The sequence below is a fragment of the Sorex araneus genome, chromosome 5 (genome assembly GCF_027595985.1).
Source record: "Sorex araneus isolate mSorAra2 chromosome 5, mSorAra2.pri, whole genome shotgun sequence".
NCBI classification, from domain to species: Eukaryota; Metazoa; Chordata; class Mammalia; order Eulipotyphla; family Soricidae; genus Sorex; species Sorex araneus.
The window spans coordinates 214,605,487-214,632,369 of record NC_073306.1 but is presented as its reverse complement, the minus strand read 5'-3'; the positions used below and the strand labels follow the sequence as shown (position 1 = coordinate 214,632,369).

The 26,883-nt window shown below is 46.4% G+C and overlaps 1 protein-coding gene across 9 annotated transcripts in view; it reads right to left on the bottom strand.

Annotated features, from left to right (window-relative positions):
- Nucleotides 1-24,644, bottom strand: part of PDLIM5 (PDZ and LIM domain 5) — a 170,188-nt gene extending 145,544 nt beyond the window's left edge. For all 9 annotated transcript variants that reach the window (XM_055140585.1, XM_055140586.1, XM_055140587.1 and 6 more), the window contains exons 1-2: nucleotides 24,539-24,644; nucleotides 19,962-20,099 (exon numbers count right to left, since the gene is read on the bottom strand). In XM_055140585.1, coding sequence (XP_054996560.1) covers nucleotides 19,962-20,057 — 96 coding nt within the window. In that variant the 5' untranslated portion in view covers nucleotides 20,058-20,099; nucleotides 24,539-24,644. The remainder of the gene's footprint in view (nucleotides 1-19,961; nucleotides 20,100-24,538) is intronic.
- Between the last annotated feature and the right edge of the window lie 2,239 nt (nucleotides 24,645-26,883).

Genomic DNA, 26,883 nt, shown 5'->3' with positions numbered 1-26,883 from the left:
GATCTGGAGCACCAGGTTGAAATATTGCTTTTCTATAGTAAAATCCTGGGCCGGAGCCATAGCACTGCCGGTAGGGCATTTGCCTTGCACGCAGCCGACCTAGGTTCAATTCCTCCACCCCTCTCAGAGAGCCGGCAAGCTACCAAGAGTATCTCGCCCACACGGCAGAGCCTGGCAAGCTACCCATGGCGTATTCAATATGCCAAAAACAGTAACAAAAAGTCTCACAATGGAGGCGTTACTGGTGCCCGTTCGAGCAAATCAATGAGCAACGGGATGACAGTGACAGTGACAGTGATATATAAAAATCACCCCTTCAAAAACTGTGTTAAGCCCATTTCTCCGCGCCCGCACCCCCAGAATGACTGACGAAGAGGAGGGAGCTGCTTGGGACACCAGCAGCCCACCAGCAACCTGCAGTATGTGACTTGAGAGTTTCCGCCAGGTCCCCCGAGTAGGGGCCCGGCGTTTCTCTTTTTTTTTTTTCTTTAATCTCTCTCTTTCCCTCAACTTCTCCTGGGCACAGCACAGCATCTACCCCACTTCTCTGAGCACAAAATGGAGAGACGCACCCAAATGCGCGGCGCGGCTGTCGGTGGATCGAGGGCGGGGAAGTACCGGTCTCCGCCCACATCGGACACTTAAAGAGAGTGCAGCCACATGGGCTTTCCCATTTCTCCGCGCCCGCACCCCCAGAATGACTGACGAAGAGGAGGGAGCTGCTTGGGACACCAGCAGCCCACCAGCAACCTGCAGTATGTGACTTGAGAGTTTCTGCCAGGTCCCCCGTGCGGAAATCTCTCTCTCTCTCCTTCAACTTTTTCCCTGGACTTTAGACAGAAACCCAAAACCGCGCGGCCGCGGCATGTCATCTTAGTATCAGCAATATGTAATGGTTCCTTCTTAATGGGTCGGACTTTTGTGGGTGATCCTAACAAGAATAGTAAGTATTTTGTTGAAATATTGAAGGCAATCAAAATGGTAGCCATCTCTCTAGACTGAACTAAGCTATATCCCCACGCCGGCTGAGAAGAAATATCCTTCTTTCTCGGGAAGAAACGTGGCGTGGTGTCAAACATAGTGTGATGTCCATTAAGCAAACAGACCTGGTGGCGTGGGAATGGGAAATAAGGGGAAAAATTAGGTACATGGACCAGCGGGACGCTGGTGGTATCTCGAGCCGGAGCCGATACCAGCGCAAGACCTTTGGTTCCAGAAACTGCTTGCAGACACTCTACTAGACTATCAACTAAGCCAGAGCCCCACGCCGGCTGATGACGGGAAATAACCATCCTCTTCGGTTTTTTTCCCTTTGTCAGACAGCGTGGCGATTACTAAACAGGCGTGAACTCGGTGGCGCGGGGCAAGGGGGAAAAAGAAAAGTTATGTAACAAACAGCAGGACTTAATATCTCTATATTCTTAGTAATGGAGAACTATCAAATGCCTCATTGGCAATAGGACTGTCTTTTTCTTTTTGGGGGGAAACCCCAGCAACGGTAGTGAGTTGTGTGTTGAAACATGGAATGTAATCGAGATAAGCGTAAATGAAGTGAAACTTATCACGTACAAGGGTGGGGACTAGGGAGGTGGGAGGGGGCGGCAGATATACTGGGGGGGTTGGTGATGGAAGATGGGCACTGGTGAAGGGAAGGGTGTTTGAATATTGTATAACTGACATAATCCTGAGAACTTTGTAACCCTCCACTTGGTGATTCAATAAAAAAAAAATGAATGTAAAAAATTTAAAATAAAAAGAAGAAAAGAACTTTCCCCTTTTATAAAATGGGAATGGAAAAAAATAAAAAAAAAACTGTTAAGACAAAACAGTTTTTTCAGCATAAAATTCTAGCAAAGAATTTAAAGATTAAAATTAATTTAAGAAATTCATTAATCGATCTTTAACATAGACTTCATCTGCATCCTTATCGTGTTTTAAGAATTATTAAACACACACAAATGACAATTAGAAACACAAGACCATCGACTAGAGCTGATAGTGAGAAGCTGTTTCCTGCTGCTCGGGTACTGAGCAGTATCCCTGCTACAGGGTAAGTGGGGGAGGCGGCCTCTGCACACTGTCTGCGCGGGTGTTGCCCAGGTCCAATCGGTCCTAGCTAGGTAACTGGGTCATTCTGTGCAACCAATCAGATGGGTCGGTTTTCGAAAACCCTAGCTTATGCTGGGCAGGCCGGCTCAGACAGCAGGGCGGGACTATGTGAGGCATCCAAGCGCGCGGCCGGAGAGCGAGCACAGCAGCAAGGCACTGGCCTGGCGTGCGGCTGACCCAGACGATCCCCATAAGGTGCCCTGAGTCCCATCATGAGTGAGCACGGAGCCAGAAGCAAACCACGAGCTGTGGTCAAAACAAAGACCAAAAAAAAAAAAAGTGTACAAGCACAGATCAAGAGCTACTGCCACACGAGGTCAATCCTGAACTCCAATGGGACACACCGAATCACACGGGAAAGGAGCACAGACGCCAGCTGAACCGACAGAGAAGAGCACAGCACGGGGCTGTCAGGCCGGCAGCTGTGTGAGCTACAACAATCTGCGGGCATTGCTGATGTATCTTTGGTAACTCCTGTAGCCACTTAGTTGCCACAAGCCATGTAAAATGAGTTCTTGTGCGCCTGCTACGGGGGGGCTCTCAAGGCGGCTCCTGAATGGGGAGAGTGGCGGCGCCCTTTGACCTGCGGTGGTAGTGGGATTGGTGTTTGACACTGTGCCTTGAACCACTTTGTAAACCACATGTTCAGATAAAATATCTTATTTACAAAAAAAAAAGAGGAAGAAAGAAATCATCAGGGTACATAAACTATCATTTTCTGTATGAGGTCACGTCCGTGCACAGCAGTAAATCTGGATACAGCGACTCCATGACTCGACGGCCACCGTTCACGGGGCAGCAGTCTGTAGTCCAGCACTCCAACACGCCGCCACCGTCTGCCAAACGTTCATTTCTCACAGCACTGCCAGTAACAGCAGACACACATAAAATATATATACATTGTTACTCACAGATCTGCAGAAACTTCATCTTACAAAACAAAAACTCTATTTCCACTCAGCAACCTCCTCTTCCTTAGCTTCCTGTAACCATTCTGTTTCTAATGTTTTTTATTTTCTTTTTAAAGAGAAACTATGACTTTATATTAAAGTTTTCAAAATTAGCCCAATGCAAATAATCATGTCTGACAAGGGACAAATTTTCGCATGAAATTAGCCTATAACATTGACAAAAAAATCTGAATTATCAAGAACCAAACAAGTCCAATGCCTTACTGCCTGTTACAGCAAGTTCCAATTTTTCTGGAATAAAATAACTTGCCATATAAAATAACGGGAATATTAAAATTTAAAATTGTTACCAACTCTAGAGAAAGATATCATCTGCATGAATTTCAGAGTTTTACCCTTGGTTTGTAATAGAAAGTCGCTCTCAATATTGAGAATAAACCCATCATTTTGGAACAATCTCCCTTAATGAGAAATTTTCTTTTCATGTTTCCTGCCTCTCAACAGGCAAATGAAAAGGGCAAATTTCCCTGATGCAAAGGTAATAAAACAAATAGAAACTTTAAATATCTTAAATTAACTTAATTATCCAGGAATCAGACCTAAATCTTAAAAGGAATGAAGCTTGAATGATGATCAAATAAAATCCTTGAAAAAAATTTTCCTCTCCAAGAAAATATTTAGCTATTACTACATTTAATTTCAATAGAAACCTGGTATAATGACTATAATCAAAACCAAGATAATTTAATCATTATTATTATTAGTTCACCTGAGCAGTGTGCTGACCTACATCATTCCTGCCAAAGGTAAATGAAGTGTTTTAATGGTCATGCACTGTAATGAAACCAGTTTCCCCGGAAATTTTTCTTAAAGTAAAACTTGAAAGGTAATTATAATTTTAATTTAATTATAAACATAATTTTGAGAATTCCTAGATTGATTCACTTAACAAGTTAATAGACTTCTAATAACCTGCATATTATTTTAGTAACAATACCATCAAGCTGATGGCAATGAGACTGGTCACCATTCCATGAAAGTTTTGGTCACCAAACCAAATATTTAATCTGATCACCTTTCATTTATTCAGACTTTCTCACAACAGTTCTAAGAATAGAGATACCATATTTAACAACTTTCATAGCTCAAATGCTATTAAAATTTCATATGGGTCCCTAGTAAAGTAACACTGAAATCAGCAGACTTTAGAGAAAATATTTACCATCTGCCACAAGTTCCAAAAGCAAAACACTGTGTCAATAAAATCTTGTTTTACATTAAAACATGTCTATCTATGAAGCTGGGCATGTTTGAACATGACTGTTCTGAAGTCACACACTCAGGTTTAAGGCTGTACCTCTCAGGAAGGACAGCGGCACGGGCGTCAGGGAAACACACCAAGCACAGACCCGGACTCAACCTCCAGCACACATGGCCACCCAGAGTGCCAGGTGGGGCCCAAGGGCCCCACGCACCACCTGGCAGGCCCTGGCATCTCAGGGTCTGAGGGCACCAAGTCACAGGTCCGAGCACTGGCCTGCCTGGTCACTAACTAGGCCCTGGCTTAGGAGCACCCCTCCAAAAAGGCATACCTATCTCTCCAACAGCCAACTCCAGCCACTTAAATCGGACTGTTTCCCACACAAGCCAACCAAATGCTTCTCTCAGGACCTCTCACCCTTTGCACAAAAGGGTATTTCCAGCTCCCCACCCTCCGACTTCATCCTAGTCTTAGTTTATGTGTCACTCATCTCTGAGGCTTATCTGCTCGGTTTCTATACATCAGTTGCCCCATTCAAATGCTACTCCATTGACTCACTCCACACAATTCATCATCAGTTACTCTGGTTACTGCGCCTTTTCACCCCTCTATAGAAAACAGATCTGAAAGAGTGAATACTTTGATTTATTCTCAATGCCGTAGACCCCACGTCTAAGGTAGCACCAGAATATTACAATCAATAGATATGGGACAAGTGATGTAACGAGTAACTTCACAGAAACGATTCACATTCCCTTGCATGGCTAAAGCTAGAGTGTTTAAATAGTGGCGGCATTTGCAGTCCCCCTAACTTAAATCTATAGACGTCACCTTCGAGTCACACGTGCGACTATGGCCAGAGAAGGGGGGTGACAAGATAAAGAGCACAGAAGCTACAACCAAAGGAAGAAACTACTGAAGAGAGAGGGCATAAGTCACTTCTCTGGCTTAGGTTCCACAGATGCAGATGTATAACTATAGATACAAATATATACTCTTCTAATCAAACCTATCACTCACCAGAGAAAACACTATTATAAAAAAAGTAACTGGCTCTCACCAGCAATAGACCCTATCACGTCACTTTAAAAGAATTTAAAGAAATAAAAATAACGAATGGCAATCACTATTTGATTGCCATTTACAAAGTGAAAAGCAATGTTTCCCAGGAGGTGGTACTGGCACCAGCCCTCCTATCAAATCTCTCTGAGCACGTATGCCAGGCCATGACAGAGAGAAGGAGTGAAAGGCCAACAAAGATTTATTAAGCACCTTTTTAAAAGACAATACTTGATGAAGCCATTCCATTCAAATAGCAGGCTGTGCGCATGCTGTGTACAGGTGTGCACATGTGCATTGAGAGAAGTGCTTAACATATGAAACTTGGGCCAGAGAGATAGTGCAGCAGGTAGGGAGCCCAGATCCGACCCTCCATACCCCACACGACCCCCTGGCCCCTGAGCACAGAGCCCTGAGCACCAGTGGGTGTGGTCCAAAAGCAAGAGAGTTCTGATAACTTTATGTATACCTGCTCCAACCGGGCATTACTAGTGAACAGAGTGATCAAAATGTTAACCTTTTTTGTGTATGTGCTATTTCTTTATCTAAATCATACTTAGAAATAAATATTACTTTTACGCTTTGCCTGAAAAGGTAAAATTTGACAGCTGAAGAATCTGGGACCCATTAAGTCACTGTCACTGTCACTGTCATCCCATTGGTCATCAATTTGTTCGAGCGGGCACCAGTAACGTCTCTCACTGTGAGACTTATTGTTACTGTTTTTGGCATATCCAATACGCCAGTAGCTTGCCAAGCTGGGTAGCTTGCCAGGCTCTTCCCTGCGGGCACGATACTCTTGGTAGCTTGCCAGGCTCTCCGAGAGGGGCGGAGGAATCGAACACGGGTCGGCGGCGTGAAAGGCGAACGCCCTACCGCTGTGCTATCGCTCCAGCCCTGACCCACTAAGTCACTTGCCCAAATATAACTGTAAATGATAGGACAAGGATTCCCACCAGCTTTTATGCTCCAGGTGTTTGGCTCAGAATACTACAATCAGCTGCATGTAGAATACTGTCTAGTTAAAATACAGTCTCAGAATGAGGTTTGGGAGAAAACAAACCCAACTATAAGAGAAAACCAATACAAAACGCTGAAATACTAACTTTGCTAATAAAGTATGTACAGATGTTTGACCGGGCAGTACAGCATCATCACGACTGCCTGAAAATGTTCAGGGGACGAGAACCACTGTCAAATCTCGAGATCAAACAAGCTAAGGGGCCGGGAGAGAGCCCAGAGGCTGGGTGCTCAGGACCGCATGGCCCCAAGCACACCATGAGCAACCAACTCCTGGCAGGGACCTGAGACTCCTGAGCACTGAGCACCAAAGAGCGTGGCCCCAGAACCCTCCCTGCGAAAGGAGGAGCCTTTCTCCCTCGCTTCCCACGGAGTAAGAGAGCAGATCTAGGGGGCCCAGAGCAAGCAGCTCCCGACCACTGGCAGGTGTGTCACCCCCCCACATTAAAAATCTAATTAAGTTCTGGGGCCGGAGCGATAGCACAGCACGTAGGGCGTTTGCCTTGCACGCAGCCGACACAGGTTTGATTCCCAGCATCCCATATGGTCCCCCTGAGCACCGCCAGGAGTAACTCCTGAGTGCAGAGCGAGGTATAAACCCCTGTGCACTGCCGGGTGTGACACAAAAAGCAAAAAACATAAATAAAATAAAATAAAATAAATAAAAATCGAATTAAAGTTTTAAGGAAACTATAGCGCAAGTAGTATTTCTTTTATATGAAAGAGCTTCATCATATTTAATAAAATGCAGATAATTCTCAAGTTGGCATGAAGTGCTATTTGTAAGTATACCTCCAAATTCAAACAAATTCATTCTTGCCCTGAATTCACAAAAAAGCAGACCTTAAATATAAAGTGTGACGTTATATCACTTACTAATAAGGTTTTATGATTACTGCAAAGCTTCAGCTACATGATAATTAGGGCATTTTTATCAATTACAAATTTTAGCAATTCATTCCTAGTATGAAAATCTGAATTTACTTACAGGTCTACTGCCAACCTTTTTTAACTAGATGTTAGCCCTGCTGAAGTGAGCACTGTGAAAGGTTTAGAAATAAAAAAGTCCATCTTATTTACTTCCTCAACTTGAAAGAGAGTCACCACAAAACATGATGTTTAATATTGGATACATTAACCAACCAATAGGCTAGAACAAGCTTTTAAAACTATAGACACATTTTTAAATCTTTCTTGAGTTCAACAGATCTGACTTAGAATAAACATCCCAACACTCATTTTGTCTTTGATACAGACTTTAAGAAACTTTAAGAAAAGTGTTGCCAGATTAATCTGTAAACAACTGCTATATGTGGATGCAACATTTATTTATTAAAGTAGAAAAGGTCATAACATCACAAGGAGATGAAAACAGGAACCATCTGGGGAACAAGCTGATTCTTACAGTGAAAAATAAGAAATGTAATGAATACAAACTAGAAAAAGAGTAATGTCCTCCACTACAACCAGCGTGTGCAACTACCAGACCAACAGGAGAGTGCAACCCAAGCCCAGGCGCTCACCACAGCCAACCACTGTGATGCCACGGGGAAGCGGGAAACAAAATCAATCATGAAACAGCTTAAGATTAGTGCAAGAGCCAGTCCTGTTTTCTCAGCAATCTCACCTCATCTGTATTCAAGTCTGATCCTATAGCGTATCTTCTCTTTAAGGAACGCACAAAGAGAGGCTGGAGACAGCACAGGGGCTAAGGCCTTGCATCCTGCTGACCCCGGTTTAAACCCCTGTCACCACACAGGGTCTACCAAACACCACCAGGGAGCACCCCTGAGCACAAAGCCAGAAAGAACCCAAGACAGGAGAGGAGAGGGAAAGGAGGAGAGAGGAGGGGAGGGGGAGGGGAGGAGGGGAGGAGGGAGGGAGAAGAAACACACAACACAGGCCAGGATGTTAACTTTCATCACTATTATTCAACAGAGTATCTGAAGCCCTAACCACAGCAGTTAGACATGAAAAAATTAAAGGGATTAAAATTCTCATTAATTTAGTACAAACAAAACAAAAGGAAACATACATATATGCAAATATATGTATATATACATACACAAATACACATATATACATGAATAAAAGAAATACAAACTATAATAAAATCTTGTCATACTATTCCAAAAACAGTATACTAAACACATATTATTTTTTTTAATTTTTTATTAGAGAATCACTGTGATGTACAGTTACAAACATAAACTTTTGTGTTTGCATTTCACTTATACAGTAAACACATTATTACATTTATGTTTGTATTTACACAGTACATATCTTTACATATATTAAATATTTATGCTATTTACACACTTAAACCATTATTAGTAGTCCACTGACAGTTCCAAATAATAACCCTGACCAATCACTAGTTATATAACTATGGGCATGCTATTTGACTTCTTTGGGCCTTTCAGTTTCTTCATCATAAAATTACAGATTCAAAATCATACTTCTTCAGAATCATTAAAAGAGAAAAAAAAAATTGAACAAGTGCCAAACATGTAGAATAGGACTTAGCCAATGAAAATACTAAACGTTAGCACAGTTCCATTATTATTGCCATTTCATTCTGGAAGGAAAAAAGACCAGAGAGTTGGAGCCCAGTACTTCATGGAGCACCAGACACACGAGAGAGCCCCCGAGGATGGGCAGGGCTAAGGACGTAAACCACACATAGTCGCCTGTACTGAGACCGAGGACTCAGGTTCTAACTGAGCTTTTCAGCCACAAGCTCATTTATCAGGTGGAACCACTTATTCACTGCCGATCTGCCAGACAGAGGAATCGAGCAAATAGTTCAGTGGTTCTTGGGAGACCCTGTGGTTTTAAAACAGGACAATACACTGTTAAATGCAGCATTTTAGAATTTCTGTTGGAGTGTGAGCTTGAGCGCCCCAGGATAAGGGACAGGGATCAGGCCCTGGAGGTCAGGGGCGACACCATTCTGCCCCGACACACTCACTGCCCAGGGCGAAGGGCACCAGAACGACCCTGAGGGTCCCTCGAGAAGGGCCCGGCACTGAGCCTTGTGGCCCGGCTGGCATACTAGCACAGGAAGCAACCCAGGCCCTTGGAGCACTGCGGGCTGGGGGAGAGGGAGGAGGGGACGCTGGGCAGGCTGGGCACAGGCTCTGCACTGACGACCACCAGACGCGGCCAAAGGAAGAGCTGAGACAGCATAGACATGGAAGAACTTGGAAAAATGTGTGGAATTTTATTATTTTAGGTTTTTTTTTTAAATACTCTAATCTGATATATCAAAAAAAATAGAGACCAACTAATGAGAATCTACCAGAACAGACAGTGGTACAAATAAATACTAGTTAATTAAGGGTCAGAAGAACAATTTGCAAAATACTAGGAAAAATACCTCGAGAGAATATTCAAAAAATTTTTGAATTCCATATGGAACAAGTCTTACATTCACATAGAAACTTCTTTCTCTGGAGCACCCCTGTGGGCTGCCGCTAAGGGACACAGTGCCTCTCTCCTTTCTGAACGCCTGTGCCCTCCAGTGCCTTCTCTCAGGAAACGGAAATGGAGGCCCAGCTGTCCACAGCTAGCATCAAACAACTTCATTAAATATTTTACTTTTACCGTTTCCACACTCGATTATCTCCAAGACCATTTGAGAAAGAATGGGAGACAACTGGACGCTCCTGTAACCTAAGCACAATGATCGTGTCCACATCCCTGCCATGATAACTGGTAGGTGGAATTATTTTGATTCACTGCAATAATTCCTTTCAGGAAAGACTGTGGCTGAAGCAGAGTCGTCCCAGGTGGCCCGATCCCGGCTGAGACCTCGGGAGCCGTTTCCATTCGGGGCAGTGGAGTCACACCCCGCTGGAGGCCCAGAGCCTCCCCCACAGGCTCCACAGCTCGTCTCCGACGGGTGCCGGGCAGCCCACGCCCCCAGCTCCACAGCTCCTGGGGCACGCAGCTGCACAGGCAGCCCTGCAACAGCCCAAGCTTCACCGCACCAACAGCCCAGGAGGAACACAGAAATTAGATGGAAAAGTTTTGTAGAAGCCCGTTAGACTCAACAAGCAAAAGCCGTAACCCAGAAGGCTCAACAGGCACCTAGACGGTCCGTGAGTACTCAGACAATGACCGTATAACACCGTTGTGAGATATGGGTTGTCATAAGCAATATGAATTACTCTGTGCCTGCTTAGGCTTGGGGGGGTGTAGGGAACTGGGGACACGGAGGAGGGAAGGTCTCACTGGTGACGGGACTGATGTTGGAATACCTTAAACAACTGCATTAGGAGCAATTTTTGCAAAACATTGTATAGTTTCAAATATTAATTTTTTAAAAAAACCTTGTGATACATCAGTGACTTGATATGACCTCCAAAAGAGGCTGTTTTTGTTTGTTTCCTCCTTCTTTTACTGTTTGGGGTGTTTGGGTCCTTTACCCAGCCGTGCTCAAGAATCACTCCTGGATATGCTCAGGAGTCCACTGGGTCTTTCACGTGCAAGGCAAGTAACTTACCCCTTGAACTATCTCTCTGTACTAATTTCCAAAAGCTGTTCTTGACCCCCAGATTCCTATATCTAAATTCGTGGTAAAAATAGCCTACTTAATAGACTGGTTTCTTGTTAAGATTAAACAAATGGCAGTCTATCACTTGCTAATATTTGGGGGGACTTCCTATTACTAAGAATTGTTGTGTGGTATACTTAATGCCATGAAATAAAATACCCAACCTCAAAAAAAAAGAAAGAAAGAAAAAATTCTTTTCTCTCTAGTTTATTCACAGGTTTCAGAACTAAATTAAATAAACAAAATAAAAGAATCACTTTCTCTTTTGGCAAACCAAATTTGTTCAACACAATTACCATGAAGAACAATAGCCACCATTAAATCAACTTTGGGATCCTGGAAAAACTATTAATGATTCAAAGAATTCAAATGAAAATGGTACACATTCTTATTCTATTCTAAACTACCCCCATTGTATTAAAATTTTACAGCAAGGCACTAAAGGGAAATTCCTCCCTTCCCCAATCCTTAAGAACATGCCATACAATCACTGTTATCCTTCTCTTTCTGTCCGCAAGGTTACCAACATGCACACATACACTGTTAACACCAGGGAAATGAAGAAATATACTGAGTGACATATTTATTAGCACACTTTCATAATACCTGACTCATGATTCTGTGGAACACTCTACAAACCTTTGCAAAGGTACTTAAGCTCCCTCGGCTAATAAAGACTAAAGTGAAAAGATAGTAAGACACCTTGGGGTGAATTTTAAACTCTCCTTGTCACATCATTCAAAGTGAGCTAGGGAGAAGTGATATTCAAAAACAACACAATGTGTAGGCCACCATAAAACTATAAAGGTTCACAACCTTGAATCTACTAAAAGTGATTTTTTTGACTTTACGGAAATCTATGGCAGCACATTACTCCAAAACCACAAGTTTTTGTTCCACATATAAAAAAAAGGGGAAAAAATCATTCACTATGTAACAGGAAGTAGTAATGTGTTAAAATAGAGAAGAAAGTCATTTAGAAATAGAAAACAAGTGATAGAGGTAACTATCAATCAAAGCTCTGGATAAAATAATTAGAATAGGGGTTGGAGCAATAGCACAGCGGGTAGGGCGTTTGCCTTGCACACGGCCGACCAGGGTTCAATTTCCAGCATTCCATATGGTCCCCTGAGCACCACCAGGAGTGGTTCCTGAGTGCAGAGCCAGGAATAACCCCTGTGCATTGCCAGGTGTGACCCAAAAAGCAAAAAATAATAATTAGAATTAATGGCATCTCTAGAAATTGGTGATAACATAAAGCTTAGCATATTCTCAGAAAACAATGAAAACACTTAAAACACAAAATCCTCAGTAGAATACTTCTAATTAAACCCTATCAAAAGGAGAAAGTTGGAAAAAGGCCCATCTGATTGGAAAAGATCAAAGTCCACTGAGAGGCTGCCAGCTAGCACAGGTATGAGGAAACTGACACTCTCCCCTGCAGGGCTGCAGGGACCGTCCCTAAAGAGACACAAGGAACACCAACGAGATCAGACAACATACAGCCCTGCGACTCTACGACCCTGTTTCTAGGAACAAGTGCAAAAACTACATTGCAGTGCCAGTAAAACACCATCAACAGGACCTGGTTAAATAAAGAATAAAGATCTATTTACTAATGTTGAGTTTAGAAAAGGGGAAAAAAAGTTTATTTCTAAAAGACACTTCTGCAAGGAGGAGTGCTGAGGACGTGTGTGTATCAATATTCTTCTGTACAGATTATCTCTGAAGTGTACACGAGGCACTACCACTAGCTACCTGCAGGGAGCGGTGATGAAGGTCGGGCACAGGAGAGCATTTTCCTCTACGACCATTTGTATCTTTTGAATTCCAAACCACAGGAAACATGTGTTACCAAAAGAAAAATAAATTAACCAAACTTTAAAAAGGGAAAAGTGAAGAGTTAATATTTCTTGAGTACCAAATATGACCCATCTGTGGCCGTTGTAAACTTTTCTTTGTTTTCTCCAGCTATCTATCCCACTCTTTCTCAGTCCCTCCTGTCACTCTCTGCTAATTTACTCTTCTCCAGTGAGGCCTACCAGAGGCATCTGCTGCAACCGCACCTCAGAAGAGCAAATGCCCAGGAGGTTCAGGAACTTTGTTCCGGTGACTATCACACAAAACGGGTGCCAATATCAACTGCAATAAAAATCGAGATATTTATAATAAGGGTAGAGTCTACTTAACAACACAACAGATGCAGGGAGGGGAAAATAAACGATTTAAGAAACTCAGTTTTAACAATTTTATAAAAGGATTATTTCAAACCAAATTTTAAATACACATTCAATATTGCTCTTCTATGATCATTCATAAATATTATATTATCTAAAAACAAAGAAAAAAAGAGAAACAAGAAAACTAAAAGTTCAGTGGCAGAGTGTATTTTCCCCACGTAAGACCCTGAAATCAATCCCCAGTACCAAAACGAAACAAAACAAAAAACCCGCAAACCAAAAAATGCCATAATAGAAAGAATTCCCGGCCAACTTTAGGGCCTGAGAGATACAGTGGGCAGGTGGCTTTCCTAGCACATGGCTGACCTAGCACCCATAGGTCCTCCTCGAGCCACGCCAGGAGTGATTTCTGAGTGCAGAGCCAGGAGGAACCCTGAGCATCGCTGTGTGGGGGTGAAAACAGCAGAAACAACCCAACCTCATTAACAACAGGGGTAAAGGCCCACCCGCCACGCCCGGTCTCCCCGGACACCATCTCGCTGGCTTCCGTGTTCCTGCTGCTGACTCCCACCCTGGGGAAGCCTGTGTTCTTTCTCAAATATGTATCTCTCCTTGCTCTCCTCTCACATCTTTCTAAACAAGTCTTGATAAAAACCTTCTTGCTTTACCAAAAGAGGGGGCGCGGGGGGGGGGGTGGCGGCCCGCAGGGGGAGACAGTCAATATACAGCTCTGCATCAAGAATACCTAAATCACAGCTTCCCATGGCCAGTGCTCACGGTTGCTGACATCCGTATTCCACATGCTAAGGTCCTGACTTTCAGTGTTTATATTACATACTCATATTTCTGCATCTCAAAAAATGTTAACAACAACAAAAAACCAGACCTACAGTCTCAACTACTGAAGCTGAAGGTAATTATCCCTTACACCAAAGAAACAACCCCTACTCTGCACAGCAATGTTCGCTTCTACACCAACTAACTGCTATCACGTTTCTGCTCCTTGTAGTTATAACTGGGGGAAAGGCCATGACTGGTCCTGTGGATATGGGGCTCTGGGTAAGAACTGCTGCAGACAGGATGTTTCAAACAAAGACAACCAGCAGTACACTCACAACACAAAAGCGTTTGCCTTGAAAATTCTCAAAAGCCATTAAAAAGTCTAGGTTTTTGTATTCTCAGTTTAAGTAGGTAAATTATTATTCCTGACTCGCTAAGTGGATGAGTAGATGTATGAAAGTCTTTGGTTAGATCTGAAATGCTATTCTTGGTTCACTCAATCACTACGATAGTTTCCTCCTTCAAACACAAAAATTCTGCATACCAGCAAAACCCCTTTCGGGCCACCATTCAGCCAATCTAAACAAGGAAGCCACTCTCTTTTAATAAAACTATTAATCTGCAACAAAACACAGTGAAGAGTTTTGTTTATTTGCAAATGACAGACCAGAAAAAGTATCTTGGGAGTGTTTTAGGATTCTTGACCTTCAGGACCACATATGATAGAAAACTACCACAAGGGAAAGAAAAAAACAAGTCTCTGGGCTTCACACAAATGTTAAAGGCGGAGAGGGGTGATCCACATAAACTATACATTATGTAGCTACACAAACTAAATTAACTTCCTAACTTGGCATAATGACAGGGTAGTTGGGAGGGAACGTAAAAGAAAATACTCAACAGCTTAAAACTAACAATGGGTTCATTTATTCAAAGTAGGATGGTTCTCCGCTTTCAGCTGGAGAGACTGAAGTCTCTTTCTATCCTCCTCTAGCAGGAAAATTCTGCAGCTGGTCTGTCTGGCGAATCACTCAACTACGCTCACAATTTCACCCTGAGTCAAGCACTGGCAAGAAAAGTCTTCCTCTTCAGTTGGCACTAAAAACCAACAGAAAGAATTGTTTAAATTCAATCCTTCAAGGACCAGTTCAGGTAATTTCTGTAGGAATCCAACCCCATATAAACAATCAATGCCCAGTGAAACTGCGAAAACATTTAGTTTTCTTTTCACTGACCACACAACACTGTTCAGTTATGGTGCTTATTTTTCTCCTCAATCATGACACTACACAATACTCTCTGTCATGTTTAATGCTCCCAGAAAGGACCCCTTTTTCTCCTGGATTTCACAGCAAACTGTTGCCATGATTCTGTACTTCTCTTTTCCATATCACACATACACCCACACAGGGTTCTATATTCCAATGGTACATTTCTTCTCTCAAATCCCACTAAAATCCGGTCTAATTTGGTTCTCCCCTAACTCTTGAAAATCAAAGTCATTATTATTCTGTTATTATACAGATGGACATCATTCTTATCTGTGAAAGAAATGTTATATACGTGTGTATGAAAAACTGAGAGAATTTCAGGAAATCCAACTACTAACAGCTAATATTGCACAAGGGAAAACAACAAGCAATGGTGCTTCAGCTTTAGAATACTGTACTTAAAGGATATTACTCACAAATAATAATATCCTTTTCATTCCATCATGAGGAACATTAACTTGCCAAAACTTGGCCTAGAATTATGCAACAAGTCTCCTATTTCTGCTTATAAAACACACTGGCAAAGAACAACAAACCCACATTGCTACAATGAAACCCATCCTCAAATTCCAAGGCTTCAAGGCAATTCCACAAACACAGGGTCATAAAAAGAGTTTGCAAACTCCTGTAACCCGCACTCCACTTTAAAGATAGAAAGCTGAAGTCAATGGCACGTGACTGTGAACAGTTACAGCGAAATGAAGATCCTTTTAAACTTTGCGGGAATTGGAGGCAGAGGGATGGCTTAGTGGCACTCGCCTTTCAAAATGAAGCCCCTGTTTGATCCCTGACCACATGAATGAATACACACACACACACACACACACACACACACACACACACACACACAGAGTAAAAGCTTATAGAAATAAGCAATCTTATCTTAGAAAGTCACTTAAGTGTAGAAAATTTACACTATATATGTAATAACTAAATATAAGTGAAATGTTAAAATTGTGTAGTTTGTATGCTTTAACATATAAATGATTTTCATCATACTTATGTGCTGGTAAAAACAAAGACTCAAGGAATAAATGCTCAAGTCCCATGCAACTGTTTAATTATCTCATATACACTTGACAGCACAGAGTTTCAATGCTGTAAGGAAACATAAAGAGCCCTTTGGAGTTTCACGTGATACCCTGACGGGAGTGGGAAAGATGTACTCTCAAACTCAAATAAAAAGATACAGGTTTCTAGCTGAGCACAACCCTGTGTTTTTATTTTAGTTTTCTTGTTGCTGTTGTTGGGGACTTCTTGTTTTGTTTTTTTGGCTGGGGGTCACACCTGGTGGTCCTCAGGGGGCTACTTCTGGCTCTGTGCTCAGGCAGTGACCAAGGAGCCATATGCAGTGCCGGGGTCAGAACCCAGGTCAGCCAGGTTCCAGGAAAACAAGCGCCGTAAGCCCTTTACTATCTCAAAAAATAATCCTAATTTCTACATTTCCGCTGAGTATGGGAATTTGATATTTCAAGTCTCTAATTTTTCTTTGTAATTTTATAGATTATTGAAAAAGATAATTGAAGAGCATGTACCAGAGCTTGCTAAGAATTTAATATACATTACAAAATAAAGAGAATCACCAAATTACATGGTTTAAGATATGATTTAGTTTTAATTGCTTCTTGATACCATCAATTAAATCATCTGGTGGTCACTGAAATATATCCCAATAATCTTACATAATTAAAGCAGAATAAGTATAATGCGAGAAGTAATTAAAATGAGCTATGACATCAATAATCTTGCTACAACAATATAAGTTAGTATTAGATACACATCTTTATGAGGCAATATCACCAGGCATGTTTAAACTGAGCTACACAAGGGGTTAAAAATAACGACCATGAAAGGCCGGGAACCCAGCAGCACAGATGAGCCAACATTCCCTCCCCGCCCCGCCCCCTCCCCTGCCCTCCAGTCCAGAATGAATGGCGTGCCCCACTGCACGGAGCCGGCAAAGGTCACCGTGGATGGCTGAGACTGTTGTAAGAGAACAGAAATAACTCCGCAGCTTTGTTACGTCTCTTCTAATCAGTGTGTTCAAAATCCTTTAATTAGCACTCTGTCGACACAAGGAAAGCATTTCTTCTGTGCCAGGGGAGGGTGCATATGTGTGTACAGAGTGTACTGTTGTATCAGCAACACAACACGGAGTTAGTGCCTCAAGTTGTTTGCCAGGGACTAAAGCACAAAAAATGGGTTTTTTTCAAAGGGATGGCACCACAAAATGGACATGCTCCATTTGTATTTTTAATACCAAACAGAAAATGACAACTGAGTTTGCCTTACTAGGTACAAATTGTTTCTGGATCTTTTTTTCAGCAAAGATGGAAGTATTTTAAGCTAGTAACTTTATTCCATTATCATAGATAATTCTAACATAAAACAATGATGGGAGGAACATAAAAAGAGGCAAATTTCAGAAATCTTCCATTCCTTGGAGTTTGGGGGGGATGGGAAGAGGGGAAGCAGCTAGTCAGACTAGAATAAATCACAGACACATTTTTCACATGGAAGCTTTACATCTAACATTTCAGCCAAGCATAAAAACCTTAAAACTTCCAGGCTGGAACACACACACATACCCTTATAAAATGTGGAAACAGAAACCAAGATAGAAATTGGTAATAAATTAAAGATAACTAAAGTCCAGGTCAAGGGGTGTGGCCCAGGAAAAGAGAACTCGCCTTGCATGTGTGAGGCTCTGAGCTCAACTCCTGACACAACAAGGGAAAAAGAAAAAAGACACTAAAAGTCCACAAACAAGGGACGTTTTGGGGCTGGAGCAATAGCACAGCCGGGAGGGCGTTTGCCTTGCACATGGCTGACCCGGGTTCAAGTCCCAGCATCCCATATGGTCCCCTGAGCACCGCCAGAGGTGATTCCTGAGTGCAGAGCCAGGAGTAACTCCTGTGCATGGCCAGGTGTGACCCAAAAAGCAAAAAAAACAAAAAAAAAATAAGGGACATTTCATTCATAAAATGAAGTATTTTGATAAAGAGTTACAAATGTATGTGGGCTCCCCCAAAAAATAATCAAGTTGGGGATATGTACATATGTGTGTACACATACACATATGCACATACGTAATTAATTAATTTTTACATATATAAATGGAAGCAGTAACTTCTAAATGACTGATCAGAGAAACAATCTACCTAAATTTAATATGTAATATTAAGCAGCACAATGACATTATTCTGACAGTAAGTTCATCCATCCAAGCCAGGTAAGTTCTCAGCACAGTTCTATGCAGCAGGAATAATTTCACTTTTTTGTAGTTTAGTCTGAGAATTAATGAGATGATGCACCTGAAACTGCAAATCATCTGCTGGGGGTGGGGAATAGTTATTCTCGTCTATTGCACAAAGTGCAAACTGGAAAAACCTACAAAAATTACATAACATATTTATGTATATGTGTAACCCATTGCAATAATATTAATAACAGTAACACTGGAAACCACATAAATGCCATACAAGGGTTAGGGAGATGGCTCAATAATAAGTGAGGCCTGGGTTCCATCCCTGCCATCACAAAAAAATAACAATTAACAACAACAACAAAAAGAAACAACATAAAACAAGACCAAACAACAACAAATCACCATCTCCCCTCAACTTCCTCCCTCCAGCCCCTAGTAATCAAATAAAAAAAAAAGGGGGGGGGTGTGGGGAAGGTTGTGCAAATAAATGCAGTTCCCCTACAGTTCAACTCTCAAAATACAAAATAACAACAAAACCTTTTATAAAGAGGGGCTGGAGCGATAGCGCAGCAGGTAGGGGGTTTGCCTTGCACGCGCCCGACCCGGGTTCGATTCCCAGCATCCCATATGGTCCCCTGAGCACCGCCAGGAATAATTCATGAGTGCAAGAGCCAGGAGTAACCCCTGTGCATCGCCAGGTGTGGCCCAAAAAGCAAAAAAAAAAAAAAAATTGTTAAAAACTTTTATAAAGAAAGCTATCCGCAGTAAATAGTTGAGGAAAAACTGTGGTACCATATGAACAATGCATTATCACTTGATTAAGAGGAGTTACCACTTATATTTGCATATACAGAAAAAAAATCCTTTGGAAAGCTATAGAAGTAATTAACAGCAATAATTACCTCCTGGTGATGAAAGTGAAGTAGTGCCTGACACACAGTCAACGAACCCTGTAATTACTATTCTTATCAGCATCATCACCATGAAAAATATCCTTCCAATATATACACAGGATACACTCAAACTAAATCCAGAATGAGGGAAGCAGACAAACCCTAATTCTTCCTAGGCTGACTATTCAAAGATCCAAACCCTTCCTTTCCTCTTCAAAGGAAGGAAGCTTGAAGTCATTTTACTGTTGGCTGTCACCTCACCAGAAAGTGAACAGAGGAAATAACATCAAAAACAGTCATTTTAGTCAATATTAATCAAAAGCCTTTAATAAACAGCTTTTAGAACTGAAATGAACCATGAAAATCCCATAGTGCAACCTTCTAAAATTACATGGAAGAAACCAGGGTTCGGAGAATTGCCCAAATTCACGCCAGATCAAAAATTTGGAGTCCAGCGCGAGTTAAGTTCTTTCCATTTCATTATTATTAGTAAGATGGGGGTAGAAAGATGAAATAAATTTAATTAAAATTAGGAATCTTGCTAACTCCCACTCATCATCCCTTATTATGCATAACTGTTTGTTGAGATAAAATCCCATAAGCACTTGCAGTAAGTACTGAAGCCATCCAAAACATTCAACAACACAACCCTGAGTTTGCAGGCCAAGCACTGAATGAACATCTGTCATAAAATCTGCAAAGTGTGCTTACACTGGAGATTGTCAGGGGCATGTTGAAATCCTTGCCACCTTGCAGCCGGAAACCCCAAGGAGCTGGGCCAACCAAGGACACGTTGTAGTTGCTCATGGTTCAAGTGGTGCAACGTCCAACGCCAAAGAACGAAAGAAACTGAAAGAAATTAGAGAGTAAACAACAACGTATATTTAGAATCTTATTACAAACAATTATTGCATTTGAATATAAATCCAACTAAATCATGTTTACTGTTTGAGGACTACAGAAATATGAGGATATGTTGATATTAAACTCTTATTTCAGTCTAAGAAAAGCAATCTAGGTACATGATTTCTAACTTCACACCAATTTCCATAGTCTAAAAATTCCTTATAAGAATGTAATTCTAGGGGCTGGAGCGATAGCACAGCGGGTAGGGCATTTGCCTTGCACACGGCCCGGGTTCGATTCCCAGCATCCCATATGGTCTCCCGAGCACTGCCAGGAGTAATCCCTGAGTGCAGAGCCAGGAGTAACCCCTGTGCATGGCCGAGTGTGACCCAAAAAGAAAAAAAAAAAAAGAATGTAATTCTAGATAAACAGTTTACAACTTGCTACAAACCAATATGTGGATTCTTTCATGGAAAAGTACTCTACACCACTTTGTTGGATTTACAAGAAAAAGATTTGAGTTTAGGCTTAATTCAAAATTATTTTTCTTGGAGCTGAGAGATAGTACAGAGGGTAGACCATGTGCCTTGCAAAGGTTCGAACGGGTTTGATTCCCGGCATCCCTTATGGTCCCCAGAGTACTGCCAGGAGTAATTCCTGAGTGCAGAGCCAGGAGAGAGCCCTGAGCACCACCGGCTGCAGCTCAAAAACAAAAACAAAAAAATTAAGAACAAGATCATTTTTACTATCCTTCCCCTTTGTACACTCGTTTGCCTGTGGTAGGCAAGTGCGTTCCAACTTCATTTAACAGATCCAAATCAGAGACCCGAGTAACGGCACAGTGAGCTGGGCACTCGCACTGCAGGAGCCAACTCGATCCCCGCACACCACATGGTCTCCTGAGCCCCACGAGGATGATTCCTGAATGCTGACATGAGTCCCGAACACTGTCGGGTGGGGCCCCAAATCAAAAATAAAAATCATATTTCAACTTCTAAGGACGAAGTATATTACTCCGCTATTAAAGCAGTATCACCTTTGCTTCAGACAAGTAAAAGGCAATTCTCTAGCTCATCAGGAGCACAGCCCTGGGGAGCAGCCCGGTCACCAGGCCCAGTGCTCAGGGCCTCCACTCCAAGACTGTGACCCTACTCCGACCTGGGTCAGCCGGGTGCAGGGCATGCACCCCAGCTGGAGAATGGAGACTTCGTAAAGTAACACTAGGAAGAACAGAGTGTTTCTCTCTTTAAAAATATCCAAGGGCGGGGGAGGGGGCTGGAGAAAGGGTGGTGGGAGGTGCAGTGTTGGAACGCGGCAGCCACGGAACCCTCCCGGTGACAACGTTGTGAATGACGGTGCCTAAACTAAACCAGGGGGTAAGGCCTTAACATCCCAGCAACACAATTCAAATCGCTGGCACAAAAAAAGTAGCTGCAAACGTTTCCACATCTGTCTTATATTAAGTTGGGGCTGGAGAGACAATACAGGGGTCTGACACACTTGCCTTGCATGCAAGCGCTCCCGGTTGGGTCCAAACACAGTCTCAGAGCACCCGCAGGAGTGATCCCTGAGCACAAACCCGGGACTAAGCCCTGCACACCTCCCGGTGAGGCTCAAAGACCAGCAAAGTCACCTCAGACACACTTCACTGGGAGACCGGATCAGGCAAACCATCCTTCTACCCCCTGTCTTGAGGTACTTCTCCATCTGTCCAGCCCACTCAGAACTTCGCTCCATCCCACTAACCCCGCAGCGGCAGGTAAGGATACCCGAGCCACGAGGCTCACTAAAGGCGAACCTGAAAGTCAATCTGGGGGCCAGAGCGAGAGCACAGCAGAGAGGGCATTTGCCTTGCACGCGGCCGACCCGGGTTCTATCCCCGGCATCCCATATGGTCCCCGGAGCACCGCCAGGAGTGATTCCTGAGTGCAGAGCCAGGAGTGTGACCCAAAAAGCAAAAGAAAAGAAAAACTCAATCTGTTTCTTTGGCCAGGAAAATCGCGCACCACAAGTACCCAGACACTCAAAGGGCTTCCCTCCGGTGGCGGGACCCGAGACACCTGCCACAGCACCGCTCCCACACCCACGGGCCGCACAGAAGGACCTGAGGGCGGAGCGCAGGGCCAGCCGCTGGCTATAAATGGACAGTGAGGACTCGGAGCCTCCAACTCCGGGGAGCCATGGCACGTAATGGCTTCCCATGACGAGAGAGAGTCCTCACAGGAAAAAGACGTTTGCTGCTGGCGCTGGACCCTGATCAGCAGGGCTGGAGCAGCAAGATTGCACAGCTCCCTGCCGGAGGCCCCGTATCAGCCTGTGACCCTCCCTCAGACCCCTGACCTCCCTCACACCCTGTCTCTCCCTCACACCCTGTCTCTCCCTCACACCCCTGACTCTCCCTCACACCCTGTCTCTCCCTCACACCCCTGACCCTCCCTCATACCCTGTCTCTCCCTCACACCCTGTCTCTCCCTCACACCCCTGACTCTCCCTCATACCCTGTCTCTCCCTCACACCCCTGACCCTCCCTCAGACCCCTGACTCTCCCTCACACCCTGTCTCTCCCTCACACCCTGTCTCTCCCTCATACCCCTGACTCTCCCTCATACCCTGTCTCTCCCTCACACCCCTGACCCTCCCTCACACCCTGTCTCTCCCTCAGACCCCTGACCCTCCCTCAGACCCCTGACCCTCCCTCACACCCTGTCTCTCCCTCACACCCTGTCTCTCCCTCACACCCCTGACTCTCCCTCATACCCTGTCTCTCCCTCACACCCCTGACCCTCCCTCACACCCTGTCTCTCCCTCAGACCCCTGACCCTCCCTCAGACCCCTGACCCTCCCTCACACCCTGTCTCTCCCTCACACCCCTGACCCTCCCTCAGACCCTGTTTCTCCCTCACACTCCTGACCCTCCCTCACACCCTAACTCTCCCTCACACCCTGTCTCTCCCTCACACCCTGTCTCTCCCTCACACCCCTGACTCTCCCTCATACCTGTCTCTCCCTCACACTCCTGACCCTCCCTCACACCCTATCTCTCCCTCACACCCCTGACCCTCCCTCACACTCTGTCTCTCCCTCACACCCCTGACCCTCCCTCACACTCTGTCTCTCCCTCACACCCCTGACCCTCCCTCAGACCCTGTCTTTCCCTCACACTCCTGACCCTCCCTCACACCCTGTCTCTCCCTCACACCCCTGACCCTCCCTAACACCCCTGACCCTCCCTCACACCCCTGACCCTCCCTCACGCCCTGTCTCTCCCTCACACCCCTGACCCTCCCTCACAGCCCTGACCCTCCCTCTGACCTCTAACCCTCCCTCACACCCTGTCTCTCCCTCACACTCCTGACCCCCCTCAGACTCCTGACCCTCCCTCACACCCTGTCTCTCCCTCACAGCCCTGACCCTCCCTCACACCCCTGATCTCCCCTCACAGCCCTAACTCTCCCTCACACCCCTGACCCTCCCTCAAAACCCGGATCCTCCCTCACAGCCCGGACCCTCCCTCACACCCTGGCTCTGCCTCACACGCCCTGACCCTCCCTCTCGTCCAGGGCTGGGAGCAGCACGCGGGAGGGGCTGGGAAGTCCCGGCCTGCCCGGGAGAGACTGGGGATTCCCTCCAACAGTATTCCGGCGGGAGGGGGGGGCGCTGTGCGGCGCAGGGCGCGCCCCACGGACGGCGCAGAGAGCCCGAGCGCCAGGGCGCCCCCCACTCCGGGCAGTGCCGCCCGCGCAGGAGGTTCCGCGCCGCGCTCGGGCACCTCCCGGCCACGCGCCTCCGTCCCCGCGCCCGCCCCTGCCCACAGGCCCCAGGGACGCCCCGCACGGACCGCGGGCACCTCAGGGCGACTCCCGGCACCTCAGGGCGGAATCCCGGCACCTCAGGCAGCCCCGGGGCACCTCAGGGCAGACCCCGGCACCTCAGGGCACAACCCGGACACCTCAGGGCACCTCAGGGCAGACCCCGGCACCTCAGGGCACAACCCGGATACCTCAGGGCACCTCAGGGAGGACCCCCGGCACCTCAGGGAGGACCCCCGGCACCTCAGGGCACAACCCGACACCTCAGGGCACCTCAGGGAGGACCCCCGGTACCTCAGGGAGGACCCCCGGCACCTCAGGGCACAACCCGACACCTCAGGGCACCTCAGGGAGGACCCCCGGCACCTCAGGGCAGACCCCGGCACCTCAGGACACAACCCGGACACCTCAGGGCACCTCGGGGCGGCCCCGGCACCTCAGGCGGCCCGGGAAACCCCAGGGCGGCCGCCTGCTCCGTCGGGCCCGCGCCCTCCCCCGGCCCCGCTCCCTTCCCACGCCCGCGCGACACCTGCGGCCGCCCGCGACGCCCCCTGTCCCCGGCCCCGTGCGCCGGCCCTAGGGGCCGCCCCCGCGACGCCCGGCCCGAGCCTCCCCGCCGGGGCCGCCGCTCACCCGGGCCGAGCTGCCGCTGCCTCAGACGAGCGCTGACAAGTGACTCCCGGGGCGTCAGCCTGCGCGCAGCCCGCGGGAACTTCCGCCTCCCGCGCCCTCGGCCCCGCCCCTGGAGGACACGCCCACTCCGCGCCCGCGGCCCCGCCCCAGGGCGGACACGCCCCCTGCGCTCCCGCGGCCCCCGCCCCGGCCCAGGCCCCGGCCCCGGGGGAGGACACGCCCCCTGCGCACCGCGGCCCCGCCTCCGGCCCCGGAGGAGGACACGCCCCCTGCACGCCCGCGCCCTGGGTCCAGGCCGGGTCCCCGGGGCGGACACGGCCCCTGCGCCCGGCCCGGAGGCCCCGCCCCTGAACTCCGCCACGCCCTTGAGCCACGCCCCTGAGCCACGCCACGCCCCTGTGTCCCGCCCGCCCCGGCGGAGCTGCGGGCGCTGCAGCCAGGCTCGCCCGGAGATGGGGCGCTCGCGCTCCCCGGGGTGCTGTGCCCGCGTGTCTGCCCTGCCGGGGCCTTTGCACGGGAGAAGCCCCTGAAGTGGGCTGCGCTGGGGTCCGGCCGGGCCGGAGACGCGCAGTAGTCGCACATCCCAGGCATCCACGTTGACACTGTTGCAACCTTGTTACTTCTTAGTCGGCATCGGTGTTAACACTGTTGCGAGCGTGTTACCGCGCGAGCCGCAGCAAGAGTTTCAGGAAGACGCAGAGAAAGTTTTCCCCGGTGAGACCTGCTTTATAGAGGGCTTAAGCACATGGTCACCCGTCTACGTTCCACCCCGATTAAGCCGGTAACAACCCGAGTTGCCGTGGGCGGGAGGCGCGGCTGCGGACGAGGCCGGCTCGCGCACGGTCAGCCTCTCTCTCCTGGTCGCCGCCCCCCGAGCAGCGCGGCCGGCTCCACGCGGCACTCACGCCTCGAGAGGAGCTGCAGCCCCCACAGGTGGTGCCAAGAATGCCGAGGGAGGTGCGGGTTTCCAAACAGTTCCAGATCTGGCCCCACTGTAGAAGAGAACTGGGCATCAGGAGATTTTTGATTAATTCTAGGGGGGTCCTTGAACGGTCGCGTCCAGGACAAGAGGGAGGGCTCCCCCTGCCACGCGCTCGTCAGTGCGCTACCCCAACACCCACCGGGCAACAGCGCCCACTGGCCATGCAGAAAGGGGAGGCGCAGCGGGAAAGCTTGGGGGGCTGAGCACAAGCTACGCCGGGGCAGACCCACCCAACCGCGCGGGGTCCTGAGCCCCACTGGGAGCGGTACCCCACCTCTGCTCCCCACCGCGCGTAGCACAGAGCCAGGCGTGCCCTCCATACACAAACAGAGAATTTAGGTTGCAAGAGATGACAGCTCACGGCATCATCATCGTACCCCGTGTTATTAAATGGTACGGGCCTCATTTTCAAACGGCCCAAAGGATGGTCACACCCAGCGGTGTAACAGAAACACTGATCATAAAAGCTACGGCCATCACGCTGCAAAATGTGGGAGCTCCACAGAGCCATGGAGCTCCACGGAACCGTATGGACGCCTCCGCTTCTCCCTACCTCTTACTGCTGATGCAGCTCAATTTACCCTGATCCACAAAGGTTGACCCAAGACATCAGGAACTGCAAGCAGGGGAAGGAGGTATGGAGGCATCAACCAAAGTCTGGCCATGGGGAAAAGGAGACGGGGGAGAGCTAAAAGCAGAGGAAGTGTAGCTTAATTTATTGATCAAATTCAATTGTATCCTACAGCTGCTAACCTGCCTCTAAATTCTCTCCTCATCTTTCTCCTTTGCAGCTGGGAGATGGGGGAAGGGGGGGATGAATGAAATTAAAGTTTGGTCTGTACACTGGTGTTCACCCAAGTGCCTTCCAACACAAGCAAATGTACCAATAGCACATGCATGGTCCACTCCTCAGAAGCATTACCTGCTTCAACAATTATGAAGCTGAATCATAAAAACCACCTGCCTGGGAATCTGTTCAGACCCCCAGCGGACTTACGCCCGGTGACTAACTGGGAACCACATACCCCCAATAGCACCCGGGTCTCTCTGCTTCCTCATCTCTAAGGAGATGAGCACTGTGAGTGAGCTTTTGGAACTATGAAGAGTAGAGATAATATATATACATATATATGCATACATAGATATATATAAATCACTGTGCAGCAAACTTGGTACCAAATACATGTTAAATAAATGGTAGTCCTACCAAATTTTACTAACCAGTTTAATAGATTTATTTCATGAAAGATAAGTGTTCTTAGTGACTTGTGTGTCATTATCATATTTAATTCATTCAATTATACAACATTCTCCTCCCCCATCTCCATCTCTACCACCTCCCACAGTTCCCACCATTCAACTC